This window comes from Emys orbicularis, chromosome 22 (assembly GCF_028017835.1).
Source record: "Emys orbicularis isolate rEmyOrb1 chromosome 22, rEmyOrb1.hap1, whole genome shotgun sequence".
NCBI lineage: Eukaryota > Metazoa > Chordata > Testudines > Emydidae > Emys > Emys orbicularis.
Genome location: NC_088704.1, coordinates 9,411,359 through 9,426,498, shown reverse-complemented (window position 1 = coordinate 9,426,498; position 15,140 = coordinate 9,411,359). Strand labels below are relative to the sequence as shown.

The 15,140-nt window shown below is 47.2% G+C and overlaps 1 protein-coding gene across 1 annotated transcript; it reads right to left on the bottom strand.

The window, feature by feature from the left end:
- Positions 1 to 1,739: 1,739 nt before the first annotated feature.
- Positions 1,740 to 12,897, bottom strand: AGMAT (agmatinase (putative)). The gene is made up of 7 exons (XM_065421295.1): positions 12,497 to 12,897; positions 10,910 to 11,112; positions 8,282 to 8,330; positions 6,872 to 7,067; positions 6,018 to 6,197; positions 5,397 to 5,481; positions 1,740 to 3,554 (listed from the first exon to the last, which is right to left on the bottom strand). Exons 1-7 carry the CDS (start codon positions 12,895 to 12,897, stop codon positions 3,481 to 3,483), a joined length of 1,188 nt encoding a protein of 395 aa, XP_065277367.1. The 3' UTR covers positions 1,740 to 3,480.
- Between the last annotated feature and the right edge of the window lie 2,243 nt (positions 12,898 to 15,140).

Genomic DNA, 15,140 nt, shown 5'->3' with positions numbered 1-15,140 from the left:
GAACTTAATTCTTTAATGATTGTATTTTTGAACTATGTTGCCCAAAAAGTGCTGTCATCGGATCGTCTGTTACATGTGGAACTAGTTTTGTTGTAGACAGACGTTTACAAGATGCTTAGTTTCAGCTTCTCTCACTTTGTTTTTATCCTCAGCTCAAAGGTTTCTTAACATACAGGTTGTCCTTTTTTTTTCTTTCTTTTAAACATATGGTTCAGTGTAAAACTGGAATGGTTCTAGGCTGTGGAGTTACTGTACTTAATTATATCAAATGGGCTCTCCTACCAGCCATTTGGCTTTCCCAGGGAGCTGGCTTTTTGTTAGTGACAGTCACAAGGAGCTGCTACCTGAACGTCAAGGTAAAAGGGAAAGGTTTCTTTTCAAAGCAGGGGACTGTAATCTTGTGACACTGCTACTTCCTTTTTTCTCTCTGTTAATCCGCGTAGACTCAGTCACTTTATCTGATGTTTGCTGTAAACTTAATAAACTTCTCCAAAGTGACCTGGATAGGAATCGGAGGCTTCCACATGAGTAGGTCATGTTATGGTACATGATGGCCAAATCCTGCATGAGTTTGCCTCTAATTCAGATTGAGATTTACTCCCGAGTAGCATTCTGAACCTTATTGTGAAGCACTCCTAACAAGCATGGGGGTTTACTTAAAAACCTCACGGCCTTCCCCCTTCTCCAACAGAGCAGCCCAGTACTATGGGTAAATATTCCACTAAGTGAGCCACCCTCTGACCCAAATGAGATCTAGGACTATTCAAGCAACCTGATTGGCTGAACAGTCCTCAGAGCTTTATAACGGTGAGATAGTGGCCCACTGAATTGGTGACTTGCTGCATTCTGCTTGGCTTAGAGAACAGACGTGCTTCATCTAACGAAAGACCACTTGAACAATACTCATAATGCTCTTATATATAAGGGTACTGTCAGGTTAAAATATTAGACTCAACCGACCTTACCTACGTTACTTAAACCAATGGAGTTTAATCTGTAAAGTCCTATCTGCAGCATGAACCGTTTTGATTACTGAGCACAGGCTATGAGAAGGAAGGAGAGGAGTTTTCGTCTGAGGAGATATGTAGAAATAAAACGCTGAAAAACCCAGGCATTAGACTGTCCCTGAACTAACCTTAAGCAGCAGACTGACTTTTCTCTCTTTATGCTGTTTCTCTTGAAGCCGGTGCTTTTGTTGGCTTGGGTAATGAAATAGCCTGGTTATTTTTTGTGTTTGTAGCCAGTTCTGCCTTTTGGGTCTTGCATGGCATAACACAATGCTGTAAACCCCAGAGTTGGACACACTGCAGAAGAATCCAGATTTAAAAAGAAAACGTTTGACCCTCTAAATACAGCTGAACAATGGAGCGGGCTAGGCCCAGGAGGAGGATTTACAAAAGCTGGCTGTTACTGTCTCTTCTGCTAGTCAGAAACTTTGGTGTCAAACTTTAGGGCTTTAAACGAAGGGCCCAAGTGTGCTGTGTAGAAGAAATTCCCCCTGTCCAAGGACCCAGGAAAAGGCTATAGGCATTTCTGAAACCCTATATTGAGACTCAAGTGGGGTGTAGGCCTTGTGTTTGTTCTCTACAGAGGGGTGACTCTTACCCTGCGTATAAACACCTGTTGATGTGGGTCTTGTGGAGGGAGCACTTACAGTAATACACCCTCAGGCAATAGCCAACTGGGGGTGCTACAGATTCCATTCAGTCACTGATAAAAGTGAACGTAGAACAAAGTTGCAGGAGATCAAACCAGCTCACTTGTAAAAGTACATGATTTTTTATTAGTACATTGTATTTTTAGGGAGAAGCTACGCTTTCTTGGGCTCAGGCACACCCCAACCATTCTGAATTCATCTGTTCAGCAAGGGTAGCACTGCTGTGATAGCCAGCTAGTTACATTATTCATTTGGTGCAGAAGACCAGTCACAGGACCTCTCAGCTGCTTGGAATTGAATGTCTCTGCTTTCCCTCCACCCTTTTCCAGATGCTGCAAGACCATTAACCTGGGATAATTTTTTGTCCCGCTGCCCTCACTATTGCCCTTTGGTTTGTTTCATAGCGAAGGAAATGCACTCGGCCATTCTCAGTTTGTGCGTGATACTTTCTTGAGCTAAGAGCCAAGGAAGTTTTCAGTGCTAGCGCACTGCTCTGCTAGAAACCGAAATACAAGCTTTTTTAAAGTAAAATTCCTAGAAGCTGAGGCGAAACATCTTTACAACACAGGGAAATGTAGCCTAGAGTCCAAATACTGTACCTGACCTTTCCCCTTGACTGAGTGTGGTACAGAGCAGCCTCGCAGTGATGGCTGACATATATATGGTCAGTAAAAGCTTGCCAGGAACTAATACAATAAAGCAGCCTGGGAGATTGGATTGAAAAGCAGGTAAATATTTTGCACTTTTGATACTCTTAGAGGGGGGGAAATAATTTATTTGGCAAATGTCTTTTTTTAATTTTTGTTTTTGTATTTGTGAACAGGCACTGATAATGTCATTTTGTTTTAAGATTATTACAGATCCGCAACTGAAATAAACTATTTTAATGTGAGACGATGAAGTGGCCTTGCATTTTAATCTACAAATTGACAATGCGGTGTGGCGTACGTGAGTTAATTGCAAAAGTTCGATGGCTGTTAACTGCTCGTAATTTAGCAAATGCAATGGGCTAGTTATCTCCACTCAGGCAACAGAGCTGCTGAACCAAGGACAACTGTTTCCAAAAGCTGCCCTGTAGTTTAGTCAAAGTTCCTATTGGCCTCCTGAAGATTGACAGCTATGGGCCCTGGGAAAATGATGTATAAATGGGGTTTAGAAACGTCCCATCACTGAGATGGAGAACTCAGTGCCTTGGCATAAGTCATCTCGTAATGTAGGACTTGGAGCTAGTGCCAGTTTGGATCCATTGCATAAAGAGGCCAGAAGAACTTCTATTCTATTCCATGTCCATGGAAGGGAGCCAGGATGTTGCATTATATCTGTATATTGCTTCCCTCCAAGGTTTATTTTTAGTGGAAAAAAATCTTTACTAGGCACTTCCAAAAGAAACCCCCATTTTAGATCATAGCCGCCGGTTTTTATATTGAAAGAATTCAAGCTGCCATCGCTGGACCCATGCGCTGCTAAGCCATATTACTACAGCAACGTGAACAGTAAGCCTGCCCCCCCAATTCCAGCATCTCTTCTAGCTGCTGCTTATAGCATACGAGGAGTTTGAAATGACTTTGTCTGGTGAGGAATGGTTTTTATTCTCTCCCACAAAGCTTAGCTTTCCCTCGCCCCTTCTCTATCTGCAGGGAGTGATGGAGGGCAGAAATTTAAAAGCAAAATCTGACTGGGTTGTTCCATTCAGGCTTCTTTCCCCATTCATATTGTGTCGAAGTATTTGCACGGAAAGGCTGTGAATATTGAACTCATCGTGTAGGTGAAGAGAGAGTGGTTGTGACGTGATTTGCGTAAGCTGGAGCCCGCCCTACACGGCTTTAAATCGTTTTGACTCGCGGGAGTGCGCACAGCATTTCAAACAGCAGATTTGCTCCCATGAGAGCTGTGTTACCTACAAACAAAGAAAAATACCATGATAAGGGTAAGTATAGACGTACCCTTCGTCACACAAGTTTCATTTGCTCAGTACACTAAGGCTGTATCTAAAGTGCCAAAACACAGAGCCCATCCCCTAATTCACAGCTGGTCCTACTTTCTTAGGGAGTGCCTTGGTGGAAAGCTGTAGTCTTTACCATTGTACAAGGGAAGAGAACACACTTGGTCCTGTCCGTACGATCACTCGCCATTGCTACACTGTTGGAGCAACACCAGTGGTGAAATGCACAGCCGACTTTTGCCAGCATAAATGCAACCTAAGACTCCAAGTCTGCCCCTTTATGTGTATAGCTCACACTGAAATCAGTCTAAAGGCAGAGTGGCCCAAGGACAGGACCTTCCAGTGTTGTTATATCTCTACAGATCTCCAAGAACCAGATACGGTGTTTGGTTTGCCTTTTGTTTTGTTTGTAAAGCAAGCACTTCTCCCCCTGCATGAACCCGGCTGTGTGTATATACATATGACCAAGTCAATTCCATTTGTAGCACAGAGCGTTCTGCTAAAAAGTGACTGCTGTGCCTTTGGAGTACATGAGTCTAATGCAGGCATCATCTTATAGGATGTGCTTTGCCTACCACCGTTTCTGAACGTAATTGGTTCAAACAGTGGTTTTTCTAAATTAAATTAGTTTTAAGTATTGTTTTTTCTTTATTGCTATTGAAGCATGGAGTCGCCTCTGTCAACAAGGGCAGGACCAATGTCTCTTTGCATTCACCTGGCTGCCACAGCAGTACAGAGGAAGCATTGCTTAGTGGCTAAAGCACTGGACTTTGACTCCAGAAATCTGGCTTTTATTTACGGCCTCCACCAGGAAGTTTGGTGAGTGAGCTGTGACAGGTCCTGTCACCTCCCTGTACCTCAGTTTCCCCCATCTGAAAAGGGAGCTACAAGGGGACCAAGTGGATCAGATCATTAGTGGTTGAGGTGCTTGTATTGAAGGTGCTATAGAACTACAGAACGGAAGTACAGATTTACACAAACATGGCAGTTCATTCACAAGTGCTTCTTACCTTCCAGCTGTTTAGAGGACTGAGCTGAGTTTTGACTAATGCTGAGGAATCCATATCTTGGTTATACAAGAGCTGTGGCCTCTCTTGTTTACACAGCACTATTGGTCCCCGACATACGGTAACACACTCTAGCATATCCTGAAATAATTGTTGCTAGATTTCTGAGGACTACTCTGCATTTTCTTAAATATTCTCCTGCAACATGCTGTTTGAATTGTCTATAATACACAGAATAGAAATAGCTGACTATAAATAATTCCGACAGCCATCACTATGTTCTCTAGGGATGCGCAAACTGTCAATTTGCTTTGAACTCTATAGACAGCGTCCAGTCAGCGGCAGCTCCAGGCACCAGCGCTCCAAGCATGTGCCTGGGGCGGCAAGCCGCGGGGGGCGCCCTGCCGGTCCCTGCGAGGGCGGCAGTCAGGCAGCCTTCGGCGGCATGCCTGCGGGAGGTCCGCCGGTCCCATGGCTTCGGTGGCAATTCGGCGGCGGGTATGCCGAATCCGCGGGACCGGCGGATCTCCCGCAGGCATGCCGCCGAATCCACGGGACCGGGGACCTCCTGCAGGCATGCCGCCGAATCCGCGGGACCGGGGGCCTCCCGCAGGCGCGCCGCCGAATCCGCGGGACCGGGGACCTGCCGTGCTTGGGGCAGCAGAAAAGCTAGAGCCTCCCCTGCGTCCAGTGCCCACAGCTAAACAGGACCCAATCGACTGCTGACAAACATTGGATGTAGCAGTTCTCTAAGTTTGCTTTATTGTCCCAAATATTTCCTTTGACTCACCAGAAGCATCATAGATTGGTGCAACTTCAACAAGGTCGCCTCCCACTATATTCAGTCCTTTGCACCCACGAATGATCTCCAAAGCCTAGGGACGGGAATAAAGGGCTAGTTACTAGGTACCCGAATTGTTAACTCTGAAAACATTCTATATATTTAAATAGCCGAGGGGGTGTTTTGGTTTTTAAACACATCTGACATGAAATCTGTGACGTTTCAGTCCGTACAATTCCCATCCACGCTCACTGCTGTAACCTGGTGCTCTTTGTTTGTTATATGCTGAACCGGAGTGAGTGGAAAGCAGAGGATTAGATGTATAAATACTGAGACACCATCAAACTGTATATCAGCTCAGTCTCCCTTAGCAGTGGCTTTTCCTAGAATAGAAGGGTAAATTCCAGTCTCTCTATATATTATAGGCAGGACACAAGAGGAGTTCTCAATGATTTCAGTCCCCAATATGCCAGTTTTCTTGTTTAAAGACTTCTAAATCCCATGTAGATCCTCGACCCTTAGATTTCGAGAGGGCGGGCAGTGTAAGCCCTGGGACTTCCTTTAAAAGGAGCCAGGTTTTCCCTGCATCCACTCTGCACATTCAGAAATAGAGTCTGAGCATCTCCTTACCTGAGCAGGTGTGAGACCAGCAATTTCAGGTGTCCCTGTGCCAGGGGCGTATGCAGGGTCTAATCCATCAATATCAAAGCTGATGTAAATGGGCTTGTCTCCCATCTGCTTTCTCACCTCCCCCATCAGTGGTACCAATGACTTCAGCCAGCAGTCTTCAGCCAGGACGACACGGAAACCCTGTTGGAGGAAGGGAAAAAAAAGTTGGGCTTCCACTGCCTGCTACACGCTGCTGGGGAAAGGAACCGGGTGGAGAGAGCAGTGGTCCAGTGTAATGTTTGTACAAACAGCTCAAACTGGCCAAAGCAAGTGTCTTCTGCGGATCATAACTGGTGCGTCCAGCCATTCTGTGCTCTCGCATTTGCTCCCTCTGCCATTATGCCCCCCACGTAGGACAGACTATGGTCTCCACCTGCCCTGGCAAGTAGCGCTTTTTCCACAGGTGAAGCTGTTCAAGGGCAAGTGCAGCTGGAAACAGCACCGGTAAACGAGCAATGAGGGGGCAGGGGAGCCTTTCCCTTGCCGTCTGGTGCAAAAGGAGGAGGAGGGGACAATAACTGAAAAGAATGGCAGTGGGTGGCTTTTTTCCTGCCCTACGCATCTTAGTTGCAGGGATTGGAGTGGGAGAAGCGTTCTATGCAACGGCATCAGTTAATGAACAATATCATCTTGCACCTTTTGTCTGAGGATCTCAAAAGGCATCACACACACTCAGCAAGCCTCACAACAGCCGTCTCAGGAAGAAGAGGGACATATTGTTATTCCCAGCACTGAAATGAATGGCCATTTGGCCCTATCTGCACAGGCAGGGCCCAGCGGAGAGTAGAGAAGGTTTTGGCGGCGGTATACACTACCTGGTCCCGGCAGTATTTGTAGGGATCCGGGGTGTAGGAGGAGCCTCTGATTCCGATCTGAACCACGCGTTTGCAATCCAGGAGCCCCTCCTCCACGCAGCGTCGGAATGGCGTCCCATGGTAGATCTTCTCCCCCAGTGCTGTGTCTCCTGTGTCGGTATGAGCATCCACGTGCACCAGTCCCACGGGACCATGCCTAATTGGGACAGGGCAGGCACAAACACGGCCTTAACTCCAGCTCCGTGCTCACATGCTTTGGTTAACACAGGTGCTTACTCTATTTCTGACCTCGTTCAATCCGTCAGCATAAAATCTTGGATTCTTCACAATGATCGAGATCTAAACTCCAAACAGATCAAGGTCTTCTTCCCACCCTACATTCCTATGGCTTCAGACCTCGCAGCAGGCATCTTACAATTCCGCAGGTTCAGGAAGGCAATAAGCACATGATCTCTCACCAATTTACTCTAAGGCAAAGCTCACCAGAGACAGAGTGCGGACACAAGATGCCAGCTGGGATCAGCACAAACAGGCTGTGGATAAGTGAGAGGAGCAAATAGGAAGATTGCCAGCATCTAGCTATTGATTGACAGATACTGCTGCAGCCTGAATCACATGACTCTCCAACCCTGTCTGATTACGTGAACCCTGGAACCCCAAATGTCTGAGGAGCCATTTGAAAGATCAGAAGAACAGTAGGAAGTAACAGTACGGCTCCATCAGGAGCTCTTTAATGACCTGAAAATTAAAAAAGGAAGCCTACAAAAATGTGGAAACATGGACAAATTGCTGATGAGGAGTATAAAAGAATAGCACAAGCATGTAGGGAGAAAATCAGAAAGACAGGCACAAAATGAGTTACACCTACCAAGCGACATAAAAGGCAATAAGAAGAGGTTCTATGAATACATGAGTAGGCTGAGAAAGACCAAGGAAAATGTAGGTCCTCCATTTAGCAGAGAAGGAGAGCTAAAAACTGACCACATTAAGAAGGCTGAGCTGTGTAATGCCTGAATACAACAGTCTTCACTAAAAAGGTAAATTGTGACCCACTACTTAACACAATTAACGTTAAGAAGAAGAGGGAAGGAATGCAAGCCAAAATAGAGAAAGAACAAGTTAAAGAATAGTTCTTTAAATTAGATGTATTTAAGTCAGGAGAGCCTGATGAGATTCATTTAAGGTACTTAAGGAACTAGCTGGAGCAATCTCAGAAGTGTTCCTGATTACGTTTGAGAACCCAGGGAGGGCAGGTAAGGTCCCGGAGGACTGGAAAAAGGCAAACATAGTAATGATCTTTAAAAAGGGGAACAAAGGGGATCCGGGGAATTATAGACCAGTCAGCCTAACTTCTATCACCACAAGGTATCAGCTTTTTAAACATGCTCCATTTTCAGATTTTAAACTTACTTTTCTGCCACTGCCTGCAGGATCGGGTATGTTATTGTGTGATCGCCGCCTGCAACGGGACAGAGAACATGCTATGTCATAAGAACAGGCCAGCATTGATCAGTAGCAAGCTACATTCATGTTGCACCTCACCTCTCATAGGGGAACACATCAGCACTTCACAAAGAGAGAGATCATCCTTTAGAAGTAACAGCCTTTATTCATCTAATTACCTTCCCTGCAGCTTTAAATGGGTGGCAGATAGTATTAAAAGGGGCAGCTTCTCTTATTAAAAGCTCTCAAAAATCCAGCCAGCTGTCATTCTCTTGCTGCAGCTGGTGCTCAAGGCCAGCTTCTGAATGCAGATACCTGATATACAGATCTATATCCAGGAGTCACTTCATCCCCTACTTGCAGCCGCCTCTGGGGTGTGTCACAGCTGGGTCTTAACAACCAACAGCAATGCTACACAACGGCTGAGGAGCAGAACACCACCATATGCCATTGAAATTGCAATGGGAATTTGGGAAGGTTGAATGTTATTACCCAAACTGGAATCGAGTCAGGATACAGACACTTATCTCTTGCAAAAAGTGGCATGGGATCTTCGATGAGCACAAGCAGTCTGGAACTCTGTTGTAAGTTTTATCTGAACGATGGCACCTCCAGAACCATACGGGGGTGTCTGGCTCCATTCTGACTCAGAGGGAAGAGCACCACCTAGTGTCACCAGCACCATGGGGGTTTCTTATGAGGTCTCCTTTCCAGCTACTTTCTGATGTGGGCCCAACGCTGCTTAGCTGTGAGCGCTGAAGAGCTCCCCGTAAAAAGTGATAGAGCTCCAGTTAATAAAGAAAAATCTGACAGTTCCTGGTTGTGATATCCCACCTCTTACTTTGGTAAAAGGGATGACGTGAGATCTGCGAGTGACTGGATTTCACTAGTGCTACAGCAGCAATTTGAAGTGAGGGATCCTAGCTTTGTGTTATAAATACAGGCATCACATATTCCTAAATATGGACTCAGGACATTTGAGTAGACTGACACTGATTTGTAATCCAAGCCCTCACTCTATATGTTCACAACAGTGAAGTGAGTTTCAGATTGCAAGGTCATAGGTGCCCTAGGGTTAAACAGTAATTGCATGTGTGCACACACCAATACAAGTCCAAATCGCTTTCTGCCATGAAACTAATACACTGCACAAGGTTTGATTCAATTTAAAACCCTAAACACTTTTGTTATGGGCATATGCTCTCATTTCAGGTCCCACTGAACAGATTAACAAAATACATTTAAGATCATATTCAGCTGTTTAGTTTTAATTTGTGTTCAGTGGAGAACAATGAAACAGCATCTTCTCTAACCTCAGTTATTCATTTTTGACACAACATAAGAGCATCGTCCAGTCCAGGCATCGTGGATGATATGGCAATCACAGTTCCTGATTTAAAACAGAGTCCTGGGCAAAGGTTAGATTTATTATGCACCTTTTACGATGCTCTGTTATTTCTGATTAAATTATGCTGGCAGAAGAGGGCACGCTGCAGTAGAAGAACGTAACTACTTTGGCTCCGTTAAAGGAACATTGCTGCAAGGTACATTAAACCACGCCAGCCAGAAAAGGAGCCCAACTCTGGCCTGGAATTTACTTTTAACACATATAAAAGGTAGATGAATTTCCAAAAAACCAACTTTTCTATTCTCACATTAGAAGAATATTCCTTTATTCCTTATTCGGAAACTTTTTTTTTTTAGAAAGGCAACATTTCAGGTTACAACCTTCCGTCATATCTGGAGCAAACTTGCATTGTTGTTGGTTTGATTAGCTACCCACCTTCACAACCAGGTGTTATGGAGAGTGGGACATCTGATAGAGCACAAGGACGGGAGTCAGGACTCCTGGGTTCTACTCACAGCTCTGCCACGAGTTAATGGCTAAGCTTGGGGCAGTCATTTAGGACAGTGGCTCTGAACCTTTCCACACTACTGTCCCCCTTTCAGGAGTCTGATTTGTCTTGCGTACCCACACGGCTCACCTCACTTAAAAACTGCTTGATTACAAAATCGGACATAAAAATACAAAAGTGTCACGGCCAATGTTCCCTCTAATTTTTTACATCCATGTGTGGAATGAATTTTGTTGTGTGCACCAATATGGAGGGGATATGTGGCTGGGGTGGGGCCGAGGGGTTCGGAGTGTGGGAGGGGGCTCAGGGCTGGGGCAGAGGGTTGGAGTGCGGGGGGTGAGGGTTCTGGCTGGGGGTGCAGGCTCTGGGGTGCGGTTGGGGATGAGGGGTTTGGGGTGCAGGCTGCCCCAGTGCTGCAGCGGGGAGAAAGGACTCTCCCCCCAGCCCTCTCTCACCGCAGCAGGTTGGGGGAGAGGCGCCTCTCCCCCAGCGCTGAACCAGCAGCAGCAAAGCTCTGGGAGCAGCTGAAGGAGACTGAATTAGCTCAGTGAGGAGGAGGAGAGAGTAGCTCTCTTGCACTCTCAAGACCCTGTTAATAAATTAGTCTGTATCCATTGCAGTGTATGGGGCAGACGGGGGAGGTGGCTTTAATGGATCCTGCTATTCTTCCAAGTGCCCACATAATAACTGGTGTTTTAACAGCAAAGCATGAGATTGGGCCCAGGCCTGGGTTCCTTACCCAGCGTGAGGGGAATGCAGCCGGCTGCCACAATCTTCTGATAGGCTTCTCGGATTTGCCTGCAGCTGTCCTGCAGGTTGTAGAGGTTCACGTTCACATCACCAATGTCAGCAACCATGAGGGAATGGAAAGGTGCTGCCCCAGTGCTGGGGTTATACGTCCTCACCATGCACGACTCGGCTCGAATCTGGCGAGGGCCGAACCTGGAAGGAAAGAATCCCACACTTCGTTATCTGGGATGGTTCAAGGAGGAAACTTCCATAGAACCAGGGGATTCTAAACACGTGGCTGGTTAGGCACACACTCCTGCTAGACACTTAGGAGTTGAAGGTTGGAAAGACCATTGGGGCAAATGTTTTGGGTAGGACTATTATATTGTGGTTGTGATCGTCTACGTCAGACGCATAATGAGTATGGCCTAATGGCTTCAACAGACAGGTCATCTGTAGATCCAGGCAGAGAGCTTACTGCAAATCGAGTGTACGCAAAGATTTTCACATGCGACTATGGAGCCTGCCATAGCCCTGCTGCGTGCCGCTGCCATCCCAGAGCCGCTCAAGGTAAGCGGCGCCGGGCTGGAGCCCGAACTCTTGCCACACCCCACACCCCACCTGCACGCCAACCCCCCCTTTCCTGATCCCCTTGCCACACCCCTCCTGCACCCCAACCTCCTTCCCTGAGCCCCCTGCTGCACTCTGCACCCCTCCTGCACCCCAACCTCCTTCCCTGAACCCCCTGCTGCACTCTGCACCCCAACCTCCTGCCCTGAGCCCCCTGCCTCACTCTGCACCCCAACCCCTTGCCCTGAGCCCCCTGCCGCACTCTGCACCCCTCCTGCACCCCAACCCCTTGCCCTGAGCCCCTTCCTATACACTGCACCCCCTCACACACCCCAACCCCCTGCCCCAGCCCTATATTCATGGCCCTTTATACAATTTCCCCTCCCAGATGTGGCCCTCGTGCCAAAAAGTTTGCCCACCCCTGATCTAGACAGGTAAATCCACATTCCTTTGTCTAAGGCAAGTTGGTTTATCAACTCTGTCCACAACATAGTATAGGAACATATTTTCAGCACCCACACATAACTCTATGCAACGCCCATACATACATCACACTGATATTCATGGCCAGCATGTCACCAGTTTTCATAAAAGTCTGTACTCAATGTGCTTTTATAGCACAATAATATTAGATTACATCAGTTGATTCAATTGCAAATTCTTTGGGGTTCAGACCCCTGTTCTCCCCCTGGGGTGTCTGGACCCTGATTGTCACATTACAAAATCACTCTGACAACTGGCACCTTCACAGTGCTGCATGGTACCAAGAGCAAACCACCCTCTCCTGCTTTTGCTTGGTCCCTGCAGGACAGGGCCGAGGCAGACTGGCAGGGCAGTACAGGGAAACCTGACATGCTGCCATATCTGTTCCCTGGAATAAAAAGAGGGAACCACACTACCAGATAGTCAGTCCCGCATCTTTCACCGGCACTGACTCCCCTGGGATTTTTCTTGAATAATCACTTGACAGCAAGTGCCCCTATCCCATGGGCTGTGGCTTGCCCCTCCTCAGATCTTAGCCCCTTACCTTGCGCCAGGACGGTTGGAGGTTCCCGTGTCGAGGGGCACCCCAACAAAAGCAGCATCTAGTCCCTCTGGTGAAGTCTGAACGGGCAGCTTCATCATGGAGCAGACCCCCACGGGCCTGGCTATGAACTGAGCACTGGGGGGCAGATTGAAGCTGGAACCAGCGAGAAAGCGGCGAGGGGCACCGTGCCCAGCGAGCAGGCTCTCCAAGCCCCCACGACGGGAGCCAGCTGCACCGGGGTGAGCTGTGGCCCCCACACACAGGCTAGCTCCGGGGCTGCTCCACAAAGGTCGCTGGAGCTTGGCTGCCAGGAAAGTTGCTGAGAACTTCCAAGGGCAGAGTCGCTCCTTGCAGAGCGTTCTCCGGAGCAGCTGGCTGCCACGCACGAAGAGGGGCTCCATCCCGCACCCCCTGCTTAGCCCTCCTCCCCCAGCACAGCGCACACAGCCACAGCTGGCCCTGCAGGTTCAAAGCAGAGAGTGGCTGGGGTAGCAGAGACACACAGCACTCATCCCATCCCCCCTCACTCCTCCCCCCCCCCCGGCAGGTTCAAAGTGCAGCACCCAGAGATGCAATAGCTTTAAACTCAGCCCTATGCTTTCCCCTTAATCAATTTCCTCTGCCCTCCTCCATTGCATTCTGGGAAATGGAGTCTTTTCCTACTCTGGATTTGTCAGGTGCAGCGTCAGGGACCCCAGAGTCTACTCAGCCAAGTGGCCGGAGCAACTTGAATTTGTGCCACATGGAGCATTACTGCAGTGATCAGACGTGGCCAGGTTCCAGCTTGCAACATGTTGGTTTAAATCAAGCAGCCTGTAGTCCCTGCGGGCTTAGGGTGACCAGACAGCAACTGTGAAAAATCAGGACGGGAGTGGGGGGTAATAGGTGCCTATATAAGACAAAAACCCAAATATCAGGACTGTCCCTATAAAATCGGGACATCTGGTCACCCTATGCAGGCTGCACCTCCATATGATTAAAGGAAAAGGCAGCCACAGGCTTCACTGCAGAACTGCCTGGGCAACTTTTGCCTGTTAGTCCAAGGGATCCTTTGCAAGTGAGGTAAATAGAAAGGAGCGTAAACACTGCCAAATTAAGTGTAAAAATGTAATAAGAAAAGCCAAAAAGGAGTTTGAAGAACAGCTAGCCAAAAATCTCAAAAGGCAATAACAAAATGTTTTTAAAGTACATCAGAAGCAGGAAGCCTGCTAAACAACCAGTGGGGGCCCTGGACGATCGAGATACAAAAGGAGCACTTAGAGACGGTAAAGTCATTGCGGAGAAACTAAATGAATTCTTTGCTTCAGTCTTCACGGCTGAGGATGTTAGGGAGATTCCCAAACCTGAGCCGGCTTTTGTAGGTGACAAATCTGAGGAATTGTCACAGATTGAGGTGTCACTAGAGGAGGTTTTGGAATTAATTGATAAACTCAACAGTAACAAGGCACCGGGACCAGATGGCATTCACCCAAGAGTTCTGAAAGGACTCAAATGTGAAATTGCGGAACTACTAACTATGGTTTGTAACCTGTCCTTTAAATCAGCTTCTGTTCCCAATGACTGGAAGATAGCTAATGTAACGCCAATATTTAAAAAGGGCTCTAGAGGTGATCCCGGCAATTACAGACCGGTAAGTCTAACGTCAGTACCGGGCAAATTAGTTGAAACAATCGTAAAGAACAAAATTGTCAGACACATAGAAGAACATAAATTGTTGGGCAAAAGTCAACATGGTTTCTGTAAAGGGAAATCATGTCTTACTAATCTATTAGAGTTCTTTGAAGGGGTCAACAAACATGTGGACAAGGGGGATCCAGTGGACATAGTGTACTTAGATTTCCAGAAAGCCTTTGATAAGGTCCCTCACCAAAGGCTCTTACATAAATTAAGTTGTCAAAGCACCAGACATATCTTTCCCTTTGTCTCTTCTAAGGGTATGTCTTCACTACCCGCCGGATCGGCGGGTAGTGATCGATCTATTGGGGATCGATTTATCGCATCTAGTGTAGACGCGATAAATCGATCCCCAATCGCTCTGCCATCAACCCCGGAACTCCACCACTGCCGAGAGGCGGAAGGGGAGTCGGCGGGGGAGCGGCAGCCGTCGATCCCGTGCCGTGAGGACGCAAGGTAAGTTGATCTAAGATACGTCAACTTCAGCTACGCTATTCTCGTAGCTGAAGTTGCGTATCTTAGATCGATCCCCCCCCCCAGTGTAGACGAGGGCTAAGAATGTGTATTTAATATCTCAATGAGCTCTGCTTTGAAATTGGAACCCTGGTCCTCTGCTCCTTTTGGTTTTGTCTTCACTTAGTACATTGTGTCTCACAGGTGGTCCATGCCCTAATAATCACCTGGCACACTTAGGTGCATTGTAAGTAACAAATGCACTTTGAAAACTTCCTACTTCAGGATGCCAGCTGATTGCATCCAGAGTTCAAAAGAGTCCCCTACACAACTAGCTATGTGCACTATGGGATTTTCTTCACTTTCCATTGAAGCATGAGGTCACAGTGAAAAGCAGGATACTGGCTTGGCTGGATCAGTGGTCTGATTTGGTTGGCAAATGCTCTATTTCTAACTCCACTCCCTACTGTTCTACAGACTGAAGCTTCTTAGAGACAGGAGGGGCATTCACATGTGT